Source organism: Lepeophtheirus salmonis, unplaced genomic scaffold, assembly GCF_016086655.4.
Source record: "Lepeophtheirus salmonis unplaced genomic scaffold, UVic_Lsal_1.4 unplaced_contig_9994_pilon, whole genome shotgun sequence".
In the NCBI taxonomy this organism is placed as follows: Eukaryota; Metazoa; Arthropoda; class Copepoda; order Siphonostomatoida; family Caligidae; genus Lepeophtheirus; species Lepeophtheirus salmonis.
In genome coordinates this window covers 1-19,912 of record NW_027297103.1, presented here as the reverse complement: position 1 = coordinate 19,912, position 19,912 = coordinate 1, and the positions used below count along the sequence as shown (strand labels likewise).

Sequence of the window (19,912 nt, the reverse complement as noted above, 5' to 3'; positions counted from 1 at the left end):
CATATTGACTCGGTCTTCATCTATTTTTCAGATGAGCTCCAAGTATAAGCTTTAGAGGCACCAATGGTCTCCTCCTATTAGCTCAAATCCCTAGTTGCAAAGGTCCAACGTGTAAGGGAACAGCGAAAGGCGCTTCCAGGTACAATATTGGGGAACATCTACATTGCTTCTATTATTATCACAAATAATGACAATTATATTATAAATTCATATATTTTGCTTGAAATTTTGTTCATATACATAAGTACAAAATGAACTACTCTGAATATGTATATATAATTATATTAAATCTAATCCAATAATTTAATCACAATTATTTCTTTTAATCATATATGTCTAACTAACATCTTGAAGGTACTGATACTAGGGATAGGTTAATTAATTAAGCAGCTCCTATCGGAGTCTTATTGATATTTTTGCATTTTTTATGCATAATAATATATTACTTGATTCATAAACAGATAAAATAAATCCCTCATTTGTTTCTAACTTTTTAAATAATTATTACCTATAATGGTTTAATTTATAATTTGTTTTTTTTAAAGCTGCAATCGTACTTTGTTAAATAATAATTATTTAAACTGAATTTTTCGATTCTGGCAATCCTCTAGATTAAACGATTTTCTACATGCTTAAAGCTATTCAGAGGTTATCTAAGCAACAACATTGAATTCAAGGCATCATTGTTCAAAGATTATCAAAGTTAACAATTTTATTTTCTGTTTAATTGAATCATTTTTTGTCAAAAACCATCGATAATGTCAAGTTTTGATGTCATCGACTGGATTGAAAATATAGAAAAAGTGCTAATTTGGATTCAGTTGATATTCACGCCCTTTTATGTTAAAACTATGAAGATCTTGGAAAAAAAGTATCACCAAAAATGCTCATTTTGACATATTAACAATACAAAATTAAAGGAATTTGAAATAATATAAATCAAATGAATATCAAAATAATAATAGAGTAATTAGTGAATTAGCCTATAAATGAAAATAAACACAACACCACAATAAATAGTTAACTATTTAATACATAGTTTAATTCATTTGCTTGAAGAGAAATGATAATTGTACTTCACAGAAAAACATATAACTAATATATATAAAATTAAACATAATATGAAGAAATTATTATCTCTAAAATACAACCATTTAAATACATTATTCAGTTCATGATGAATATATATTTATAATTTGATATGTTGATATGTATGTAAGTGTCAATTGGAAAATAAATATTTGAGTGAATGTTTCTTCTACATAATAAACTTGCATATACAGTCTGTAATGTTGCCCTCTTTCACTCCACGCCCTTCAATAACAAGGAATATTTAGGCAGGGTCTGCGTCAATTTTTTTTTTTTTTTAATGCGTATGTATAAATACTCAAAGCATCCAGAATCAAAGTATTAGTATTCTAACTCCAATTCAATCAACATGAAGGTAAATAATGAATAAGAATCAAATCCTCAAATGTGGACCTTGAATTCACCATTTTTTTCTTCTCTTTACAGTCCTTCATTGCTTTGTCTGCTCTCTTGGCTGTTGCCTTTGCTGACCACCCAGCACCTGCTCCCTACCACCCAGCCCCTTATCACCCTGCTCCAGCCTACAAACCCGCTCCTTATCACCCAGCTCCTTCCTACAAGGAAGATCCCGCAGTCTACCAATACCAATATGCCGTCAGTGATGAATATGCTGGACTCAACTTTGGAGCTGATGAGGCCCGTGATGGATACTCCACCCAAGGAAAGTACTCTGTTGCCCTTCCCGACGGTCGCATCCAAACTGTGTCCTACAACGTTGCTGATGCTTACTCTGGTTATGTTGCTGACGTCACCTACTCTGGAGAGGCTAAATACGAGCCATACCACCCTGCTCCCGCTCCTTACAAGGCTGCTCCCGCCTACCACGCTGCCCCAGTTCCATACAAGCCTGCCCCTGTCTACCACGCTTAAGCTTCATGCTGATAATATTTATTAGTTTATTTATTTATTTTTAATGTTAAATATATCTATTTGAAACTAATTTTGTATGGTTTTCTTATTTGTGAGTCAATATTCATTGTTTTATTGTTTAGGTAGGTTCAAATGTTTATTAATCGTTTCTACCTTGATAAACTATATATTTGATTTGTAGTTATATTTGCATTTTATTAAAAATTGTTTGTTTTTTTTAAATACAGGGAGCATATCTGTAATTTTTCCCTGATCAAACAGATTTATCAAAATATTTAAAGGTCTTATTAAATACCACAAAAGTTCTAGTATTCTAGGTCAAATGGTGATAAAATTATGAGATGCCATAAATTTAGTATTTCTGTGATATTTATTAGTATTAATACAGTATTTTCTTAGTTTTTTAATGTTAGGACTTTTTTTCAACTAGGTAATTACAAACTACGCTTAAATGTATATTTAGAACATAAAAATTTCAGCTACAATAAGATGTGGTATTCCTCCTCCAAAATGAAAAAAAATCTGAAACTATAGATCATCAGAGGATATATGTACATAGTTATTGCCCAATAATCCTCAAATGTTTTGGACGTGGGTACTTGGACTCAAAATCTTCTAATTGAGCTGGACTAAATATAGTCTTTTATTGGATAATTCAATCAATTACTTTACATGAGCTCGAAACCTAAGAACTATAACTATTTAAATAAAAATAAAAGAAAGATTTGTTTGTTAGTTCTGTGTACATCATATTTTATATTAAATAACTATTATAAAATCAAATTAAATTTACATTTGAGCTTGCCTTCACTGTTTAGTGTTTAGGTTCTCTAGATTTGTCATAATCATTAATTTAATAGTAGGGGTCAAGTTACAAGTATTTGACCCTATGTCTAAGTTAAGTCTAAAGTCATTAATGTTCCAATCCTTATCAGATTAGACAGGTATCAAATCAAGTGACAAATAAAATTAGATGTATGCTTAATTTAAAAACATCACTTATTTCTTGAATTTTGTGTTTAAAAAACTATAATGAAAGTAATCTTTGGAATATTTTGGACTAACTGTAAGCATGAATAATTGCTCTTATAAATTAGATGACATTAGAAATATAAAATTAAACCAGGAGTAATATATATATATTGTTAAAATAGGTTTATATACAGATAGACTGAAATTTTATGAATTAAAAAATACTTTGCCCCACATATATTAAGGAAAACCTTTCTATTGTTTTAAATATTCCTACTCTATTTGAACTTCCCATACTTTGATTCTCTTCTCACATAAAAGATGCATCAAATTTGGTTTGTTTTCTCTAAAGTGAATGGAAAATTGGCAAACAACCTTATGCAATTATCTATCTCTACGCGCAGCAAAAAAAAATATTATAACATTTTTAAAGCACCGTCAACTACATCATCGATATCATTGAGAAGACTAACAACATTTGTTACAAGTTGTTATTTATCACTAAAGTCCGGTCCAACTCAGTCTTGGTCCGCTTCAGTTCAGTCATGCATATAAGTTCTAATACTTATAAAGGTATGTCCTTCATGACCACAATCTACTTTGAAGGTGACAACATAAATACTGATAAATTAATGAATATTTTTTCTCATGATCTTCTTCTTTTGAACGTATTATGCAAGGTGTTACTGGCAAATTAAAAAGCTTTTTTAAATCGTTGTGTCCATTAAAAAACGAAGTTCTTCAAAAAATAATTTGATTTGTAGCAGGTAAATCACAAGAAGTTCTTAAATAAATCTATTGATTTCATTCGTTCATCCATTTAACAAGACATCATAAATCTTCTTATTTGGATAAAAAGATTCATTTCTTTAACTGTGCTTTTGTGTTGTTCGATGGATCCGAAAAGAACAGTCCACGACTTTTCTCACAAATCCAAACTCAATAATATCTTTGTTTAAAGCCTTCTGGAATCTATTTGCTTTCATAAAATCCATCAAAATATGTAATTGTGTGTTCAGTGTTGCACATTTAAAGGAGCTTTCCTGTTTGCCCGGCGATTTTTAGTAAAATAGTTGCACAATAAAGACTTGTTGTTGAAATGAATTTGTAAATTTATCTACATTCTAACCCCAACACTATGAAAGATAAAATTGAATTAAAACAATTCTGTAATAAATGTCTTAAGATGTTTTTTGGGGGTTTACCTATTTATATTATGTCATTGGAATTATATTAATTAAAAAAAGTATTTTTATTGTTTAAGATATTAATAGCAAAATTATTTTAATTCAATTTTCTGTTTCATTTCATAAATATTCTATTAATAGACTAAGAGAAAAGATTCCCTTAGATGGTCAAATAAGTAAATGGGAAAAGGAGTGTTTGCTTATTTATAAAAGCATTATCTAAGGTAAAATTATTTTTTCTTGAGAATCATCATCTTTTATAATATAAGACAAATGTTTGTCATTCTTTGAAGTCGAAAATGAGTATTTACTTCATATATTATTTAATAATCACTAAGTAATTTGAGAGAACTGTTTGATTATGATAATATGGGGAATATGATATTTAAATTTTCTTTAAACATAGATGAATACTTTTATTTTTTTATAAAATACAACTGCATTTATATGTATTAATGCAATGTATTCCTATTAATGAATATTGACAAATGATCCATCATGACGGAAATACTATATATGATAACAGTAAGAGGCCATTAAATTTTAAGAAGCAAAGGTTCACAAACTATTAAAAACGAATAATCAATCATACTTTTTAGCAGAAATAATTTTTAGGAGGAGGATGCACTCTACCAAGTGCCCATTCTGATTATAGTTTGCTTAAATCAATAGCCTTAATCTAACATATTTATCCTAAATTACAATAAAATGGACTCCAAGATCACTTATATATCTCCAAAAGGAACTTTAGTGGCATGTCGGACATAAATGTACTAAAAATTTCTCATTTTACCGAGGTTCACGTCAAGAATATGATAATCAAATAAAACATAGAGATGTACGTTGAGGATAGCTGATTGAACCCATATGCCATAAGTTATAAATGTACTAATATTAATAAATAATTAGATATTATTACTTTAATTTCAAATAATAGATACCTATTACAGCTGTCAACGTCCATAATGACCAAACTTTCATCCATCATAGTAGATAACGGTTCCAGTAGCCAATTTTAAATAACTAAAAATGAAATAAACTAAATAAGTAATAATAACAATACTTATATGATATATTACATCGTTTAACTATCTTCGTAGTAAACATGCAAGTTTAATAATTAAATATTCCATTTCATTATCATAATATCCTTGACGTGATTTTCCGTCAAACAGAGACTTTTTGGTACATTTATGTCCAACATCACACTGAAAAGTCTCCTACAATTACAATTAAGAAAATGAGTGATTTCGTATTTAAAAAAATCGCAATCTTGATTGACTGTTTCAGTCTACAATTCTTTTAATTTAATGTCTTGATATTAATATTACTAATACTATTACTCTTGCTCTTCTGTTCAGATCATGAGCTAGTCAAGAGACATTGGAAAATGTTGTTCAAGGGTTTCGGCTGATTTAATCAATTTGATGCCCTATCGGTAAAAAACTTTCAGTCTTTTCCTTCTGAGATTGGAACCAAGAACGTTGCTGATACTTTTTACAGGAACACTTGTAATCGTTTTATTGTCGGCTTTCGTAATATCTGCAAAATTAATGAGATAAAGACGACCCAAAAAATTACCATATAAAGGACCAATCAAGACTGCAGTCATGGATTGCTGTGGAATGTCTTTAGTTTCTACAAATGTAAGAAGTATACCCTTCCCTTCAAGTTCTTTATCTTGGATAACACTTCTTTACATTAAGACTCGATTGACTTGATGATGGAGAAGCGAGAGAGCATTAATTTTTACGAGTAAATTTTTATGAACTTAACAAAATTTGAATGATTCATGATATGGAGTGGAATGTTGCAGAAGAGAAGGATTTTTATTACATCAAAAATACAATTGGAATGTTCAGAATTGGAATAAATTATGTGACTTGTATACAATACCAAATATCTTTGATGAATTCGATTTTTAATATGTTGTTCTAGTTAGAACGTCTGCAGGACTATAGTTCCATAATTACAAAGACGTCATGCAAAAAACCTCGAATCTTCTTCTTAACTTCATATACTTTTACGACTATATAGAGCGATCCAGGATTTAACATCAATGGAAAATAATGTATCTCAAATTTCATCCCGATACAACGTTACACGTTTCTAAAACTTATTAAAATAATAAATACGTTAGCTATTGGTTACTAGTTACAGTTTACTTATTTTTATATGATTAATGATTGGGAATTCTGATATGTCAAGATAAATACAACAAAAGCGTTGTTCACATTTTCAGCTCTTCATATTTCATTTATGATCAAAGATGTTCAAAATGCTATCCACTGGTATGGTAAAAAATTAGACTGAAAAATACCGTGATAACCCTGACAATTTGAAGAGTATTTCGGGGAAGAGCAGCTCAACTGTCTGGACCTTTGATTAAATTATCTGTGAGCAGCCTTGAGAGGGTTAGAAAGGAAGGAAACACACACCCTACTCCGTATATAGAAAAAACATAGCAAGAACTACTTGGAATTCGATTCTAAATTCAAAGAGTTTCTGTCATAACTTGCCAACAAATGTTGTAAAGAGAAGAATGGTTACAATATTCATCCATTATCTTATTCAGTTTTTATCAAAGTTGAATGACTTACTTACCCGTTCAAATTTTTAATCATCAAGACCCAAAAAAACACAAATCAAACTGTTTAAATGCATAATTATATTGAAAATTTCTAAATTTTGATTAAAAATTAAATAAAAAGGATACGCAGTTTAAAAATAAAAAATTATGTTTCATTTTTTTAAATGTATCCATTCTAAAACTTATTGTACTTAAGTTTTCAATATTGCTTACTTTTTATGAATAATTCTTTTGAATAGTTTTAAAGAAAATATTATGCATGTAACAAAAAAAATAATTAGAACAATTATATAGAATTTTTTAACATTAAATAATATTCAATTTTACAATATATGAATATACACTTCTATGCCGTTTTTGCCGATAATAAAGGAGAAAAAGTTTAGAATTATGACAAGGCTTCCTAAGTTTTGTCATGTGGTTTGTGTAATTTTATGAGCCAACCCTTTATTAAATTTGAATTTTAGCAGTATAAAAAAAGTTGTATTCACGATCATAAATTGAAGCTTTTTTCAAAGGATATAATCTTGATACGAAAAGATTCATGTCTCCTACAATTCCCCACTCCATATAGCTAGGCATCCAAATTTTGTAAAATCTATGGAACCTTATACAGATAAAGCCATTTCTTCTTGCTACACCATCACAAAGTCAATGGAGTCCAAAAATAAAGTAGTGTTTTCAAAGATTAATAAAGAACTGATAGGAATTGATAATCTCAACGTTCATTGACTGGATTGTTGATAAATTGCCCTTATTTAATCAATTTAAATGTTTACTGATGAATGAGGCCACTATACATACATGCCGTGGGTACCATCAATAAAACCTACATAGTACATTTAATATTAGAAACCAAATATTAAGATAATTTTTTAATATGCTACTCCTATCTGCCCATATATTCATAATTACAAATAATTATTTCACATCTTCATCTAGATCCTCTTCATATTCCATAAATAATTATTAATTACTAATTCTAAATAGTAAATACTAATTATAATTAAAGAAAAGATTAAAGATCTCATACTCAGAGTTGTTTTCAGTGTTCTGGTCAAGTCTGAGTCCTTATGCTCCAGGTCTTTTTGGTTCCGAGTACATGTCATCATACTCCGAGTCCAATGAAAAGTAAGTAACTTTTGCATCTACCTGTAATATTGTCTAAGGCAAGATATCCTTTCTCACAAGTTACCTATTCCTTAATAATTGACAACCCTAATTTAATTTTGGACTCCATTGACTTTGTGATGGCGAAGTGAGGATAGAAAGGAATAAAAGAATAATTATGACAGCTTTGAAAATACAAACATATACAAAGCAGGGAGCACTCTTCCTAAATCAGTTAGCAACTGCAAAAAGCTCCTTTTATAGTAGCTTTTTGAACATCTCTGGTTATGATTAAATATTTAATGTATACTTATTTATCTCAAAATATGTTTCCATATAAACCATTTATTAAATAATACTTTACTTCTACTAAAATACAAATGGAGAAAGCAAATGTCCCTGTAATTCCTATTTAGGTTAAAGAATAAATCTTATTGCCATTCTTATATTCTTCTATAATATAATTCATCCATATTTTATATAAGGACACACCCGAGAAAGCATGGTGAAGTACAAAGGCCGGCAGAAAACAACATTTACAACTTTTTGGATGAGTGTATAGTTAGTTGAATAAATAATCATTTATCCTCATCATTTTTCAGCATAAAAATGGAAATATATCGAGTTCAGATCAAGATACAAAATCAATAAAACACTTTTTATAATAAAAAAAAAGACTTTTACTTAAGGTTTAATTATCCTAATTTTAATTTGTGGACTGTTCTAAGGGTAAAAAATGACTCTTAATAATAATAGTCCCAAATTATTATAATTACAGATATTTCAGAAATCAGATGACTGAGAGAAAAGCTGAGATAAGTTTTGGATTCAGCACTCAGAGAAAAATTTATTTTTGGATTGAACTCATTTGTATAAAATAAGTATTCCCCTGTGTAATCATTCCTATTTGATTACTTTTATCAATAAGAGAAAAATAGTATGTTTGAATTCATTACCATAATAAACGTTTCTCATATTGAATATAGAAGTAAAAGATCTTTTTTCCTTGATTTCTTTATAGACATTTATAAAAAAAAAAATGGATATCTATTTGATAAACAAAATAAGTTGAATAACTGTGGAGAAGAAGTACATTTATCAGCAACTTAATAACCTGAGTCAATAAATCTTAGTGTTGCTTTATTTTCACTCCACGCCCTAAAAAAGTAAAGTCTACGTAAATGGGGTTTTTTTATAAAAAAATGCGTATAAATACTCAAAGCAATGGATTAACGCTTAGCTTAATTTTATAGGTAAACCGGTTTTTTTATATTGGTAATCCGAAGAAGGAATTTTTTCTTCCTTACAGGTTGTAATTATTATTTTATTCCTGGGTTTATGAATTTATTTTCCTAAATAAACTCAATTTTATTAAAGACCTGATTGAACACTCGTGTGGTCTATTAAAATATGGAATTTTACCTTGAAGATTTGTTGCCTAATTATAATTGAAAGTATTTGATGGAGTAAGAGTGGAATTGGGGATAGACGTCGGATTAATTCTTCCCAATGTCCTTGTTTATTTCCTTACCACCTCCTTCATTGTTACAGCTGATTGTAGCAGATTTCCTCCAAAACATTCTTCAAATTGTCCAGGTTACCATTTTGATTTAATTTTTACTTTTTTAACTCGCCCATTATGCACACAATTTTCATCACTACAGGGAGCACTATAATCGGTTGTTCATATTTTGGCATACCACTTTGCTTTTAGAAATGATACCGATATCTAAGTTTTTATTTGCAAAGATCAAATACAATTTGGAACTTTTGGCATCAATTTTATAGCTGTAAAATAAATTATAATGTTGGGATTTTTTTGGGTCTGCTTGTCACAATTATGGGGCAAATTGGCTAAGTAGTGATTATTGATTTATGAAATCTAATACAATTTACAAAAAAAATTGAATTTCGAATAATCTAATAAATATATCTAATTGGAGAATGGAACATATCAGAATATGAATTTTTGTCCAATTTTCTTTAAAAGACAAATCAGATAAAATTTTGTCAGTCGAGTTACAGAATTCAAAAGATGTGATACCTGCAGGCGAAAAAAAAGGCAACCAACTCATCACTAATACAAGATATAAAAACAAATTCGGCTCTTTTGATTTATCTACTTTAAATTAACATAAAATGGAATTTTTAAAGATTTATTAAACTAAAAAAAAAAACCTGATTTGCAGATACAATCGTTGAAAATATATATTAACCTTGCTTTTGTTGGCTCAATATCGTCCTCAGTTTGTATCCTGAACAGTATGCAGGACCATGAAACAAGAGTCAAATACAATTTCTTGCTTTCCAGGATGATGGAGTTGATCAATTACTACATAGGGGAGCAGGAAAGCTTAATATCGTACTGTGTTCGAGTGAACCAATCCAACGCTAGTAATAGTTTAATAACTCTGAAATGTTGTCTACATATCTCACACAGCCTACATATTTAGACCTTAACCAATTCGGTCAATATCAAAATCTGATCAATTTGATGTATTTACCTTATCGAAGATGTACTTAAATACTGATAAAATAAAATTTTATTCTAACTTCAAATTTTGAAGCAGTCGTGAATAAACTTTCAAACTTGAACCAAGAATCAAAAATAAGTTTGCAATATTTTTTTTCTGTTTTAAGAGGAGATTTTCAGTTCATAAATGCCCCATGTTAATTTAGTTCAAAAATCACTCCTTAATAAGATTAATTCAAAACTAAATATTTCTACTAGTTAAATAAAAAAGGCTATTATTTTTACTTTATTACCAAAAAAAAAAAAAAAAAAAAATGATGTGATAAAATAGTTATAGAAATAAAAAAATGTTTCATTGTTTAATTTATCAATAGTCATTTTTTGAAAATATATATCAATTTGACCTAAAAGATCCACTAAAATAAGTAGGATAATTATGGAGAGGAAGTGATTTTTCTCCCACAAAAAAACTGCGTCAACAGATCATAGTGTTGCCCTGTTGTACTCCACGCCTTACAAAAATAAAGTCAGCGTTCGTGGTGCTTTTTTCTTTTAAAAATGCGTATAAATACTCAAAGTATCAAGAATAAAGACATTAGTTTTTTAACTCCAATTCAATCAATATGAAGGTAAGTAACTAATGGAAATCAAATCCTCAAATGTGAATAATGAATTAACCGTATCATTTTTTACAGTCTTTCGTCGCATTGTCTGCTATTTTGGCTGTCGCCATGTCTGCTCCTGCTGATCCCTACAGACCAGCTCCCTATCACCCAGCCCCTGCTACTTATCACCCAGCTCCTGCACCATACCACGCAGCTCCTTCCTACAAGGAAGAACCCGCTGTATACCAATACCAATATGGCGTCAGTGATGAATATGCTGGACTCAACTTTGGAGCTGATGAGGCCCGTGATGGATACTCCACCCAAGGAAAGTACTCTGTTGCCCTTCCCGACGGTCGCATCCAAACAGTTTCCTACAACGTTGCTGATGCTTACTCTGGCTATGTTGCTGACGTGACTTACTCTGGAGAGGCCAAATACGAGCCATACCACCCTGCACCATCTCCATACAAGCCTGCTCCCGTCTACCACGCTGCCCCAGCTCCCTACAAACCAGCTCCTGTCTACCACGCTGCCCCAGCTCCCTACAAGCCAGCCCCTGTCTACCACGCTTAAGCTTCATTCTGATAATATTTATTAGTTTATTTATTTATTTTTAATGTTAAATATATCTATTTGAAACTAATTTTGTATGGTTTTCTTATTTGTGAGTCAATATTCATTGTTTTATTGTTTAGGTAGGTTCAAATGTTTATTAATCGTTTCTACCTTGATAAGCTATATATTTGATTTGTAGATATCTAATTTTTCCCTGATGAAACAGATTTATCAATATATTTATAGGCCTTATTAAATACTACAAAAGTTCTAGTATTCTAGGTCAAATGGTGATAAATTATTACATGTAATAAATTTAGTATTTCTGTGATATTTATTTGTATTAATACAGTATTTTCTTAGTTATGACTGTTATTTTTTTTCAACTAGGTAATTACAAACTACACTTAAATATATATTTAGAAAATAAAAATTTCAGCTACAATAAGATGTGGTATTCCTCCTCCAAAATGAAAAAAAATCTGAAACTATAGATCATCAGAGGATATATGTACATAGTTATTGCCCAATAATCCTCAAATGTTTTGGACGTGGGTACTTGTACTCAAAATCTTCTAATTGAGCTGGACAACATATTGTCTTTTATTGGATAATTCAATCAATGACTTTACATGAGCTCGAAACCTAAGAACTATAACTATTTAAATAAAAATAAAAGAAAGATTTGTTTGTTAGTTCTGTGTACATCATATTTTATATTAAATAACTATTATAAAATCAAATTAAATTTACATTTGAGCTTGCCTTCACTGTTTAGTGTTTAGGTTCTCTAGATTTGTCATAATCATTAATTTAATAGTACGAATCAAGTTACAAGTATTTGATTCTATGTCTAAGTTAAGTCTAAAGTCATTAATGCTCCAATCCTTATCAGATTAGACAGGTATCAAATCAAGTGACAAATAAAATTAGATGGATGCTTAATTTAAAAACATCACTTATTACTTGAATTTTGTGTTTAAAATACTATAATGAAAGTAATCTCAGGAATATTTTGGAATAACTGTAAGCATGAATAATTGCTCTTATAAATTAGATGACATTTGAAATATAAAATTAAACCAGGAGTAATATATATATATATTGTTAAAATAGGTTTATATACAGATAGACTGAAATTTTATGAATTAAAAAATACTGTGCCCGACATATATTTTGGAAAACCTTTGTATTGTTTAAAATATACCTACTCTATTTGAACTTTTCATACTTTGATTCTCTTCTCACATAAAAGATGCATCAAATTTGGTTTGTTTTCTCTAAAGTGAATGGAAAATTGGCAAACAACCTTATGCAAATATCGATCTCTACGCGCAGCAAAAAAAAAAAATATTATAACATTTTTAGAGCACCGTCAACTACATCATCGATATCATTAAGAAGACTAACAATATTTGTTACAAGTTAATAAAATTAACTCTTAAATTCCAAATAATTGGTTTCATGGGATCACCTATACGGGAAAACTATTTGTACATTGGTCATCCAAATTTAAATCAATTATATGTTGTTCTTTTGTTTGTTGTTTAATACAAAATTTGTCAAACACACCAAGGAAATGCTGTATTCAGGATTGGAAGTCTTTCAATAACCTATAGAAGAAAATGGTGACTTTGTTTTAAAAGACTGTTAAAATTCAATCTAAACTACCAGAAAAATAATTTACAAATTTGCCAATGTTTAAATATTCCAGTTTTTATTACAATATTATCCTTTAATTTTGGAGTCATTCGTATTTTTAAATTGTCAATTCCAAGTGAAGTTCCTTGATACTAAAAATGAGCTTCCAATACACATTGATATATATATATATATATCTATTACATATATATCATCCTGTTAAGCATTCTAGGAAACTAGATCCCATTATTATAAGTATCTCTTGTATTTTCTTATATATAAAAATGTAAAAACCCTGTGAAAAAATGAGTATTACACAAAAATTGGTATAAAATTAAAAGATTAGCTTATTTTTATAAGAATTACACCACTAGTAATCGTTAAATGCATGTATATTATATACAGTATGCGCTTTCAAACTACAAATAGGAATCAAAACTTACGTTAAATGTTTCATTACTCAAGAGAATATTTCAGGTTTTTATATACTTTTATATGAAGATATAGCCTTAGAAATTAGCTAAGAATTATTCCATTCCGAATAAAAGAAGAAGAAAATATTATTTTCAATTCATTACAATAAAAAATGGTTCTTTTATCAAAGGATTATAAATAAAATTTGTTAGTTTAATTGATTTCTCTATAACCATTTTTTAAATTATATATTTATATGAGGTAATAAAATAAATGGAATAACTGTGGAGAGGATGTACATTTTATCCACTTGGTAACTTGCCTCAATAAATCGTAGTACGGCTCTTTTCCACTCCACGCCCAACAAAAATAAAGTCTGACTAAATATTTTTTTTTATTGAAAAAAATGCAGACAATAATCGAAACATTAAGAAACAAGATATTAGTTTTTTAACACCAATTCCAGCGTCTACTGACCCCTACAGACTAGCTCCCTATCACCCAACCCTACTCCTACACCATACCACCCAGCTCCTTCCTTCAAAAAATATCCTGCAGTCTACCAATACCCATATTTTGTCAGTGATGAATATGCTGGACTCAACTTTGGAGCTAACGAGGCCCATGAGGGATACTCCACCAACAGAAAGTACTCAGTTGCCCTTCCCGACTGTTGCATCCAAACTGTATCCCACAACGTTGGTGATGCTTACTCTGGCTATATTGTGGAGATTACCTATTCTGGAGAAGCCAAATATGAGCCATCCCATCCTTCCCCAGCTCCTTACGAGACTGCTCCCGTTTACAACCCTGCTCCCGTTTACCACGCTTAAGTTTCATTTTCCAATGCTACATAATTTATTTATTTATACTAAATAAATTTAGAAAATATAATTTAGAGGAAATCTATATTGATTATTGGTTTTGTAACTGACTCAGAAGAAATATTGACTAATATTTGGTCATTGGTTAAAAAAATACTACAGTTTATTCTAGCAGACTAGGTGCATCGTCTTTGCAAGTAGGAGACATATCTCAATAATTGTACAAAAAATTATCAAATGAAAATCAAACCCTGAAATGTGGACTAAGAATTCACCATTTATTTTTATTCTTTACGGTTGCATCCAAACCGTTACCGTTAACGATGATAATGCCTACTCCGGCTATGTTACTGACGCTACCTACTTGATAGAGCCTAAATAAGAGCACCCCTACCCTGCCCTTACTCCTACAAGCCCATTGATCCATCTCCATACAAGCCTGGCCCTCTTTACAAGCCAACGTCCATGTAGAAAGCTTAATTTTCATACTGATTTAATTATTTATACTAAATATATATTTGAAATTTATCTAAAATCTAAGGTCATTAGTGAGTCCATAGAAATTATTGTGTTGTTTAGTGTAGAAACATTTAAATATTATTATTTTTTTTTTCTACGAATCATTAGTAAAAACATACTGCTATTATTTATTTAAAAAAAAAAAAAAAAATAGTTAAAAGAATATTCCAGGTTGAATCATCAGAATATTGATATAAACCCTTTCATGAAATAAGTTTGTTTTTGTATTATTTGTGAATATGAGTAAAACTATAATTTAATTTCCAAATTATCAACATATAAATATTTTATAGATATATTTAGTTAAAAATTTTAAAATTGCATTGAAACATGAATTTATTTCCAGGAAAGTAATTTTAACTCAAATCCCTATCAAATTTTTTTTTTTCTCTCAAAGTTTAATTTAATAATAATTTTAACTAGAAATAATATCAAAAATTGTATCCTTTTTCTCATTTTATGGCAGTATAAAGTTGTCACACGTTCAATCAAAAAATGTAAATATTTTAAAATGTTTTAAGCTAAGATTAAATGTAAATTTCGTTTTCAGACTCTGACAAACATATGCGGATCATATCTTAATAAATTGCCTAATTGACTAAGACTCAGCTATTCTGTATTTGAAGAAAATACAAATCAAGATGAACAAATACTATCTCTAAGATGAATTATTTCTGAATAATAGTCCTAAGAGTCTTTATGATACTAAGTATTTTGAGAAACAACGTATATACGATTTCTTATTCATCATGTCAGACATATTGAAACTAAAATGATTTATTCTATAGTAATGAATCTTAAATTTGGTAGTCTTTATTGAAAGATTGGTAACTTCTATAGTTCTAGATGAATGATAGTGAAGTCAATGGTTTCAAATTGCTATATTACAGTCTAAACAAACTGTTAATCAAATTGAACAATTAATTAATTATTGTGAAACCCATAGGCAGTGGACATGAAGATGTCCAATTTTTGCCCAACCAGCTAGCATAGTTAATTCGATTTATGCTTAATAAGGATGTCTCTTTTGAAGCTGATTATTTTCCATTATAAGCAATGAAATATCAAAGAAATGCTATTGAATTGGTAATAAGGATGTGATTAATAGTGGAATCGGCATTATTGAATCCTTTCCGATACTTCAAATAAGACTCATTTCAATGCATCGGGTATCCCTAAAATAAACATAATCGCGAATCTGTATTTAACAAAGATATAAGTAGTAATTATAGGGATGTCGATCCTCAATTCTACTCCGAGTTCTACAAGGACTAACACCTATTACTAGACATGTATGTTATTGGTCCTTTAAAGCTTGAGTGGCTTTTTGCAATTCGCAATCCTTATTACTAAAAACTAGTAATAGAAGCTGTCATTATTATTATATCATTCTTGAGGAGGAAACATATCAGAATTCCCAATCATTAATCATATAAAAATAAGTAAACTGTAACTAGTAACCAATAGCTAACGTATTTATTATTTTAATAAGTTTTAGAAACGTGTAACGTTGTATCGGGATGAAATTTGAGATACATTATTAACCATTGATGTTAAATCCTGGATCGCTCTATATAGTCGTAAAAATATATGGAGTTAAGAAGAAGATTCGAGGTTTTTTGCATGACGTCTTTGTAATTATGGAACTATAGTCCTGCAGACGTTCTAACTAGAACAACATATTAAAAATCGAATTCATCAAAGATATTTGGTATTGTATACAAGTCACATAATTAATTCCAATTCTGAACATTCCAATTGTATTTTTGATATAATAAAGATCCTTCTTTTCTGCAACATTCCACTCCAAATCATGAATCATTCAAATTTTGTTAAGTTCATGAAAATTTACTCGGAAAAAGTAATGCTCTCTCGCTTCTCCATCATCAAGTCAATCGAGTCTTAATGTAAAGAAGTGTTATCCAAGATAAAGAACTTGAAGGGAAGGGTATACTTCTTACATTGGTAGAAACTAAAGACATTCCACAGCAATCCATGACTGCTGTCTTGGTTGGTCCTTTATATGGAATTTTTGGGTCGTCTTTATCTCATTAATTTTGCAGATATTACGAAAGCCGACAATAAAACGATTACAAGTATTCCTGGAAAAAGTATCAGCAACGTTCTTGGTTCCAATCTCAGAAGGAAAAGACTGAAAGTTTTCCTTACCGATAGGGCATCAAATTGATTAAATCAGCCGAAACCCTTGAACAACATTTTCCAATGTCTCTTGACTAGCTCATGATCTGAACAGAAGAGCAAGAGTAATAGTATTAGTAATATTAATATCAAGACATCAAATTAAGAGAATTGTAGACTGATACAGTCAATCAAAATAGCGATTTTTTAAATACAAAATCACTCATTTTCTTAATTGTAATTGTAAGAGACTTTTGAGTGTGATGTTGGACATAAATGTACCAAAAAGTCTCTGTTTGACGGAAAATCACGTCAAGGATATTATGATAATGAAATGGAATATTTAATTATTAAACTTGCATGTTTACTACGAAGATAGTTAAACGATGTAATAAATCATATAAGTATTGTTATTATTACTTATTTAGTTTATTTCATTTTTAGTAATTTAAAATTGGATATTGGAACCGTTATCTACTATGATGGATGAAAGTTTGGTCATTATGGACGTTGACAGCTGTATAGGTATCTATTATTTGAAATTAAAGTAATAATATCTAATTATTTATTAATATTAGTACATTTTTAACTTATGGCCTATGGGTTCAATCAGCTATCCTCATAGTACATCTCTATGTTTTATTTGATTATCATATTCTTGACGTGAACTTCGGTAAAATGAAAATTTTTAATACATTTATGTCCGACATGCCACTAAAGTTTCTTTTCGGAGATATATAAGTGATCTTGGAGTCCATTTTATTGTAATTTAGGATAAATATGTTAGATTAAGGCTATTGATTTAAGCAAACTATAATTAGAATGGACACTTGGTGCATCCTTCTCCTAAAAATTATTTCTGCTAAAAAGTATGATCGATTATTCGTTTTTAATGGTTTGTGAACCTTTGCTTCTTAAAATTTAATGGCCTCTTACTGTTATCATATATAGTATTTCCGTCATGATGGATCATTTGTCAATATTCATTAATAGGAATACATTGCATTAATACATATAAATGCAGTTGTATTTTATAAAAAAATAAAAGTATTCATCTATGTTTAAAGAAAATTTAAATATCATATTCCCCATATTATCATAATCAAACAGTTCTCTCAAATTACTTAGTGATTATTAAATAATATATGAAGTAAATACTCATTTTCGACTTCAAAGAATGACAAACATTTGTCTTATATTATAAAAGATGATGATTCTCAAGAAAAATAATTTTACCTTAGATAATGCTTTTATAAATAAGCAAACACTTTTTTCCCATTTACTTATTTGACCATCTAAGGGAATCTTTTCTCTTAGTCTATTAATAGAATATTTATGAAATGAAACAGAAAATTGAATTAAAATAATTTTGCTATTAATATCTTAAACAATAAAAATAACTTTTTTTAATTAATATAATTCCAATGACATAATATAAATAGGTAAACCACCCAAAAAACATCCTAAGACATTTATTACAGAATTGTTTTAATTCAATTTTATCTTTCATAGTGTTGGGGTTAGAATGTAGAGAAATTTACAAATTCATTTCAACAACAAGTCTTTATTGTGCAACTATTTTACTAAAAAATCGCCAGGCAAACAGGGAAGATCCTTTAAATGTGCAACACTGAACACACAATTACATATTTTGATGGATTTTATGAAAGCAAATAGATTCTAGAAGGCTTTAAACAAAGATGTTATTGAGTTTGGATTTGTGAGAAAAGTCGTGGACTCTTCTTTTTGGATCCATCGAACGACGCAGAAGCACAGTTAAAGAAAAGAATCTTTTTATCCAATTAAGAAGATTTATTATGTCTTCTAAAAAAAGTTGATTGTCGTCATGAAGGACATACTTTTATAAGTATTAGAACTTATATGCATGACTGAACTGAAGCGGACCAAGACTGAGTTGGACCGGACTGTAGTGATAAATAAGGAGTAATACAACAAAAGTGTTGTTTACATTTTTAGCTCTTCATATTTCATTTATGATCAAAGATGTTCAAAATGCTATCCACCGGTATGGTAAAAAATCAAACTGAAAACTAACGTGATACCCCTGACAATTTGAAGATTATTTCGGGGAAGAGCAGCTCAACTGTCTGGACCTTTGATAAAATTATCTGTGAGCAGCCTTGAGAGGGTTAGAAAGGAAGGAAACACACATCCTACTCCGTATATAGAAAAAAACATAGCAAGAACTACATGGAATTCGATTCTAAATTTAGTCCAACAAAGAATTTCTGTCATAACTTGCCAACATTTGTTGTAAAGAGAAGAATGGTTAGAATATTCATCCATTATCTTATTCAGTTTTATCAAGGTTGAATGACTTACTTACTGTTCAAACCAAACTGTTTAAATGCATAATTATAATAAAAATTCCCAAAGTTTGAGTGAAAATTAAATAAAAAGGACACACCCGAGCAAGCATGGTGAAGTACAAAGGCCGGCAGAAAACAACATTTACAACTTTTTGGATGAGTGTATTGTTAGTTGAATAAATAATCATTTATCCTCATCATTTTTCAGCATAAAAATGGAAATATATCGAGTTCAGATCAAGATACAAAATCAATAAAACACTTTTTATAATAAAAAAAAAGACTTTTACTTAAGGTTTAATTATCCTAATTTTAATTTGTGGACTGTTCTTAGGGTAAAAAATGACTCTTAATAATAATAGTCCCAAATTATTATAATTACAGATATTTCAGAAATCAGATGACTGAGAGAAAAGCTGAGATAAGTTTTGGATTCAGCACTCAGAGAAAAATTTATTTTTTGGATTGAACTCATTTGTATAAAATAAGTATTCATTCCCCTGTGTAATCATTCCTATTTGATTACTTTTATCAATAAGAGAAAAATAGTATGTTTGAATTCATTACCATAATAAACGTTTCTCATATTGA

At 29.2% G+C, this 19,912-nt stretch overlaps 2 protein-coding genes across 2 annotated transcripts; both read left to right on the top strand.

Moving 5' to 3' along the window:
- Positions 1 to 1,404: 1,404 nt before the first annotated feature.
- On the top strand, positions 1,405 to 2,029 carry LOC121122720 (cuticle protein 19-like). Its single transcript, XM_040717750.2, has 2 exons — positions 1,405 to 1,444; positions 1,516 to 2,029. Exons 1-2 carry the CDS (start codon positions 1,439 to 1,441, stop codon positions 1,957 to 1,959), a joined length of 450 nt encoding a protein of 149 aa, XP_040573684.1. The 5' UTR covers positions 1,405 to 1,438; the 3' UTR covers positions 1,960 to 2,029.
- Positions 2,030 to 10,864: 8,835 nt separating this feature from the next.
- Positions 10,865 to 11,542, top strand: LOC121122717 (uncharacterized). Its single transcript, XM_040717746.2, has 2 exons — positions 10,865 to 10,920; positions 10,987 to 11,542. The coding sequence occupies exons 1-2, from the start codon at positions 10,915 to 10,917 to the stop codon at positions 11,470 to 11,472; spliced, it is 492 nt and encodes a 163-aa protein (XP_040573680.1). The 5' UTR covers positions 10,865 to 10,914; the 3' UTR covers positions 11,473 to 11,542.
- The last annotated feature ends 8,370 nt before the right edge of the window (positions 11,543 to 19,912 follow it).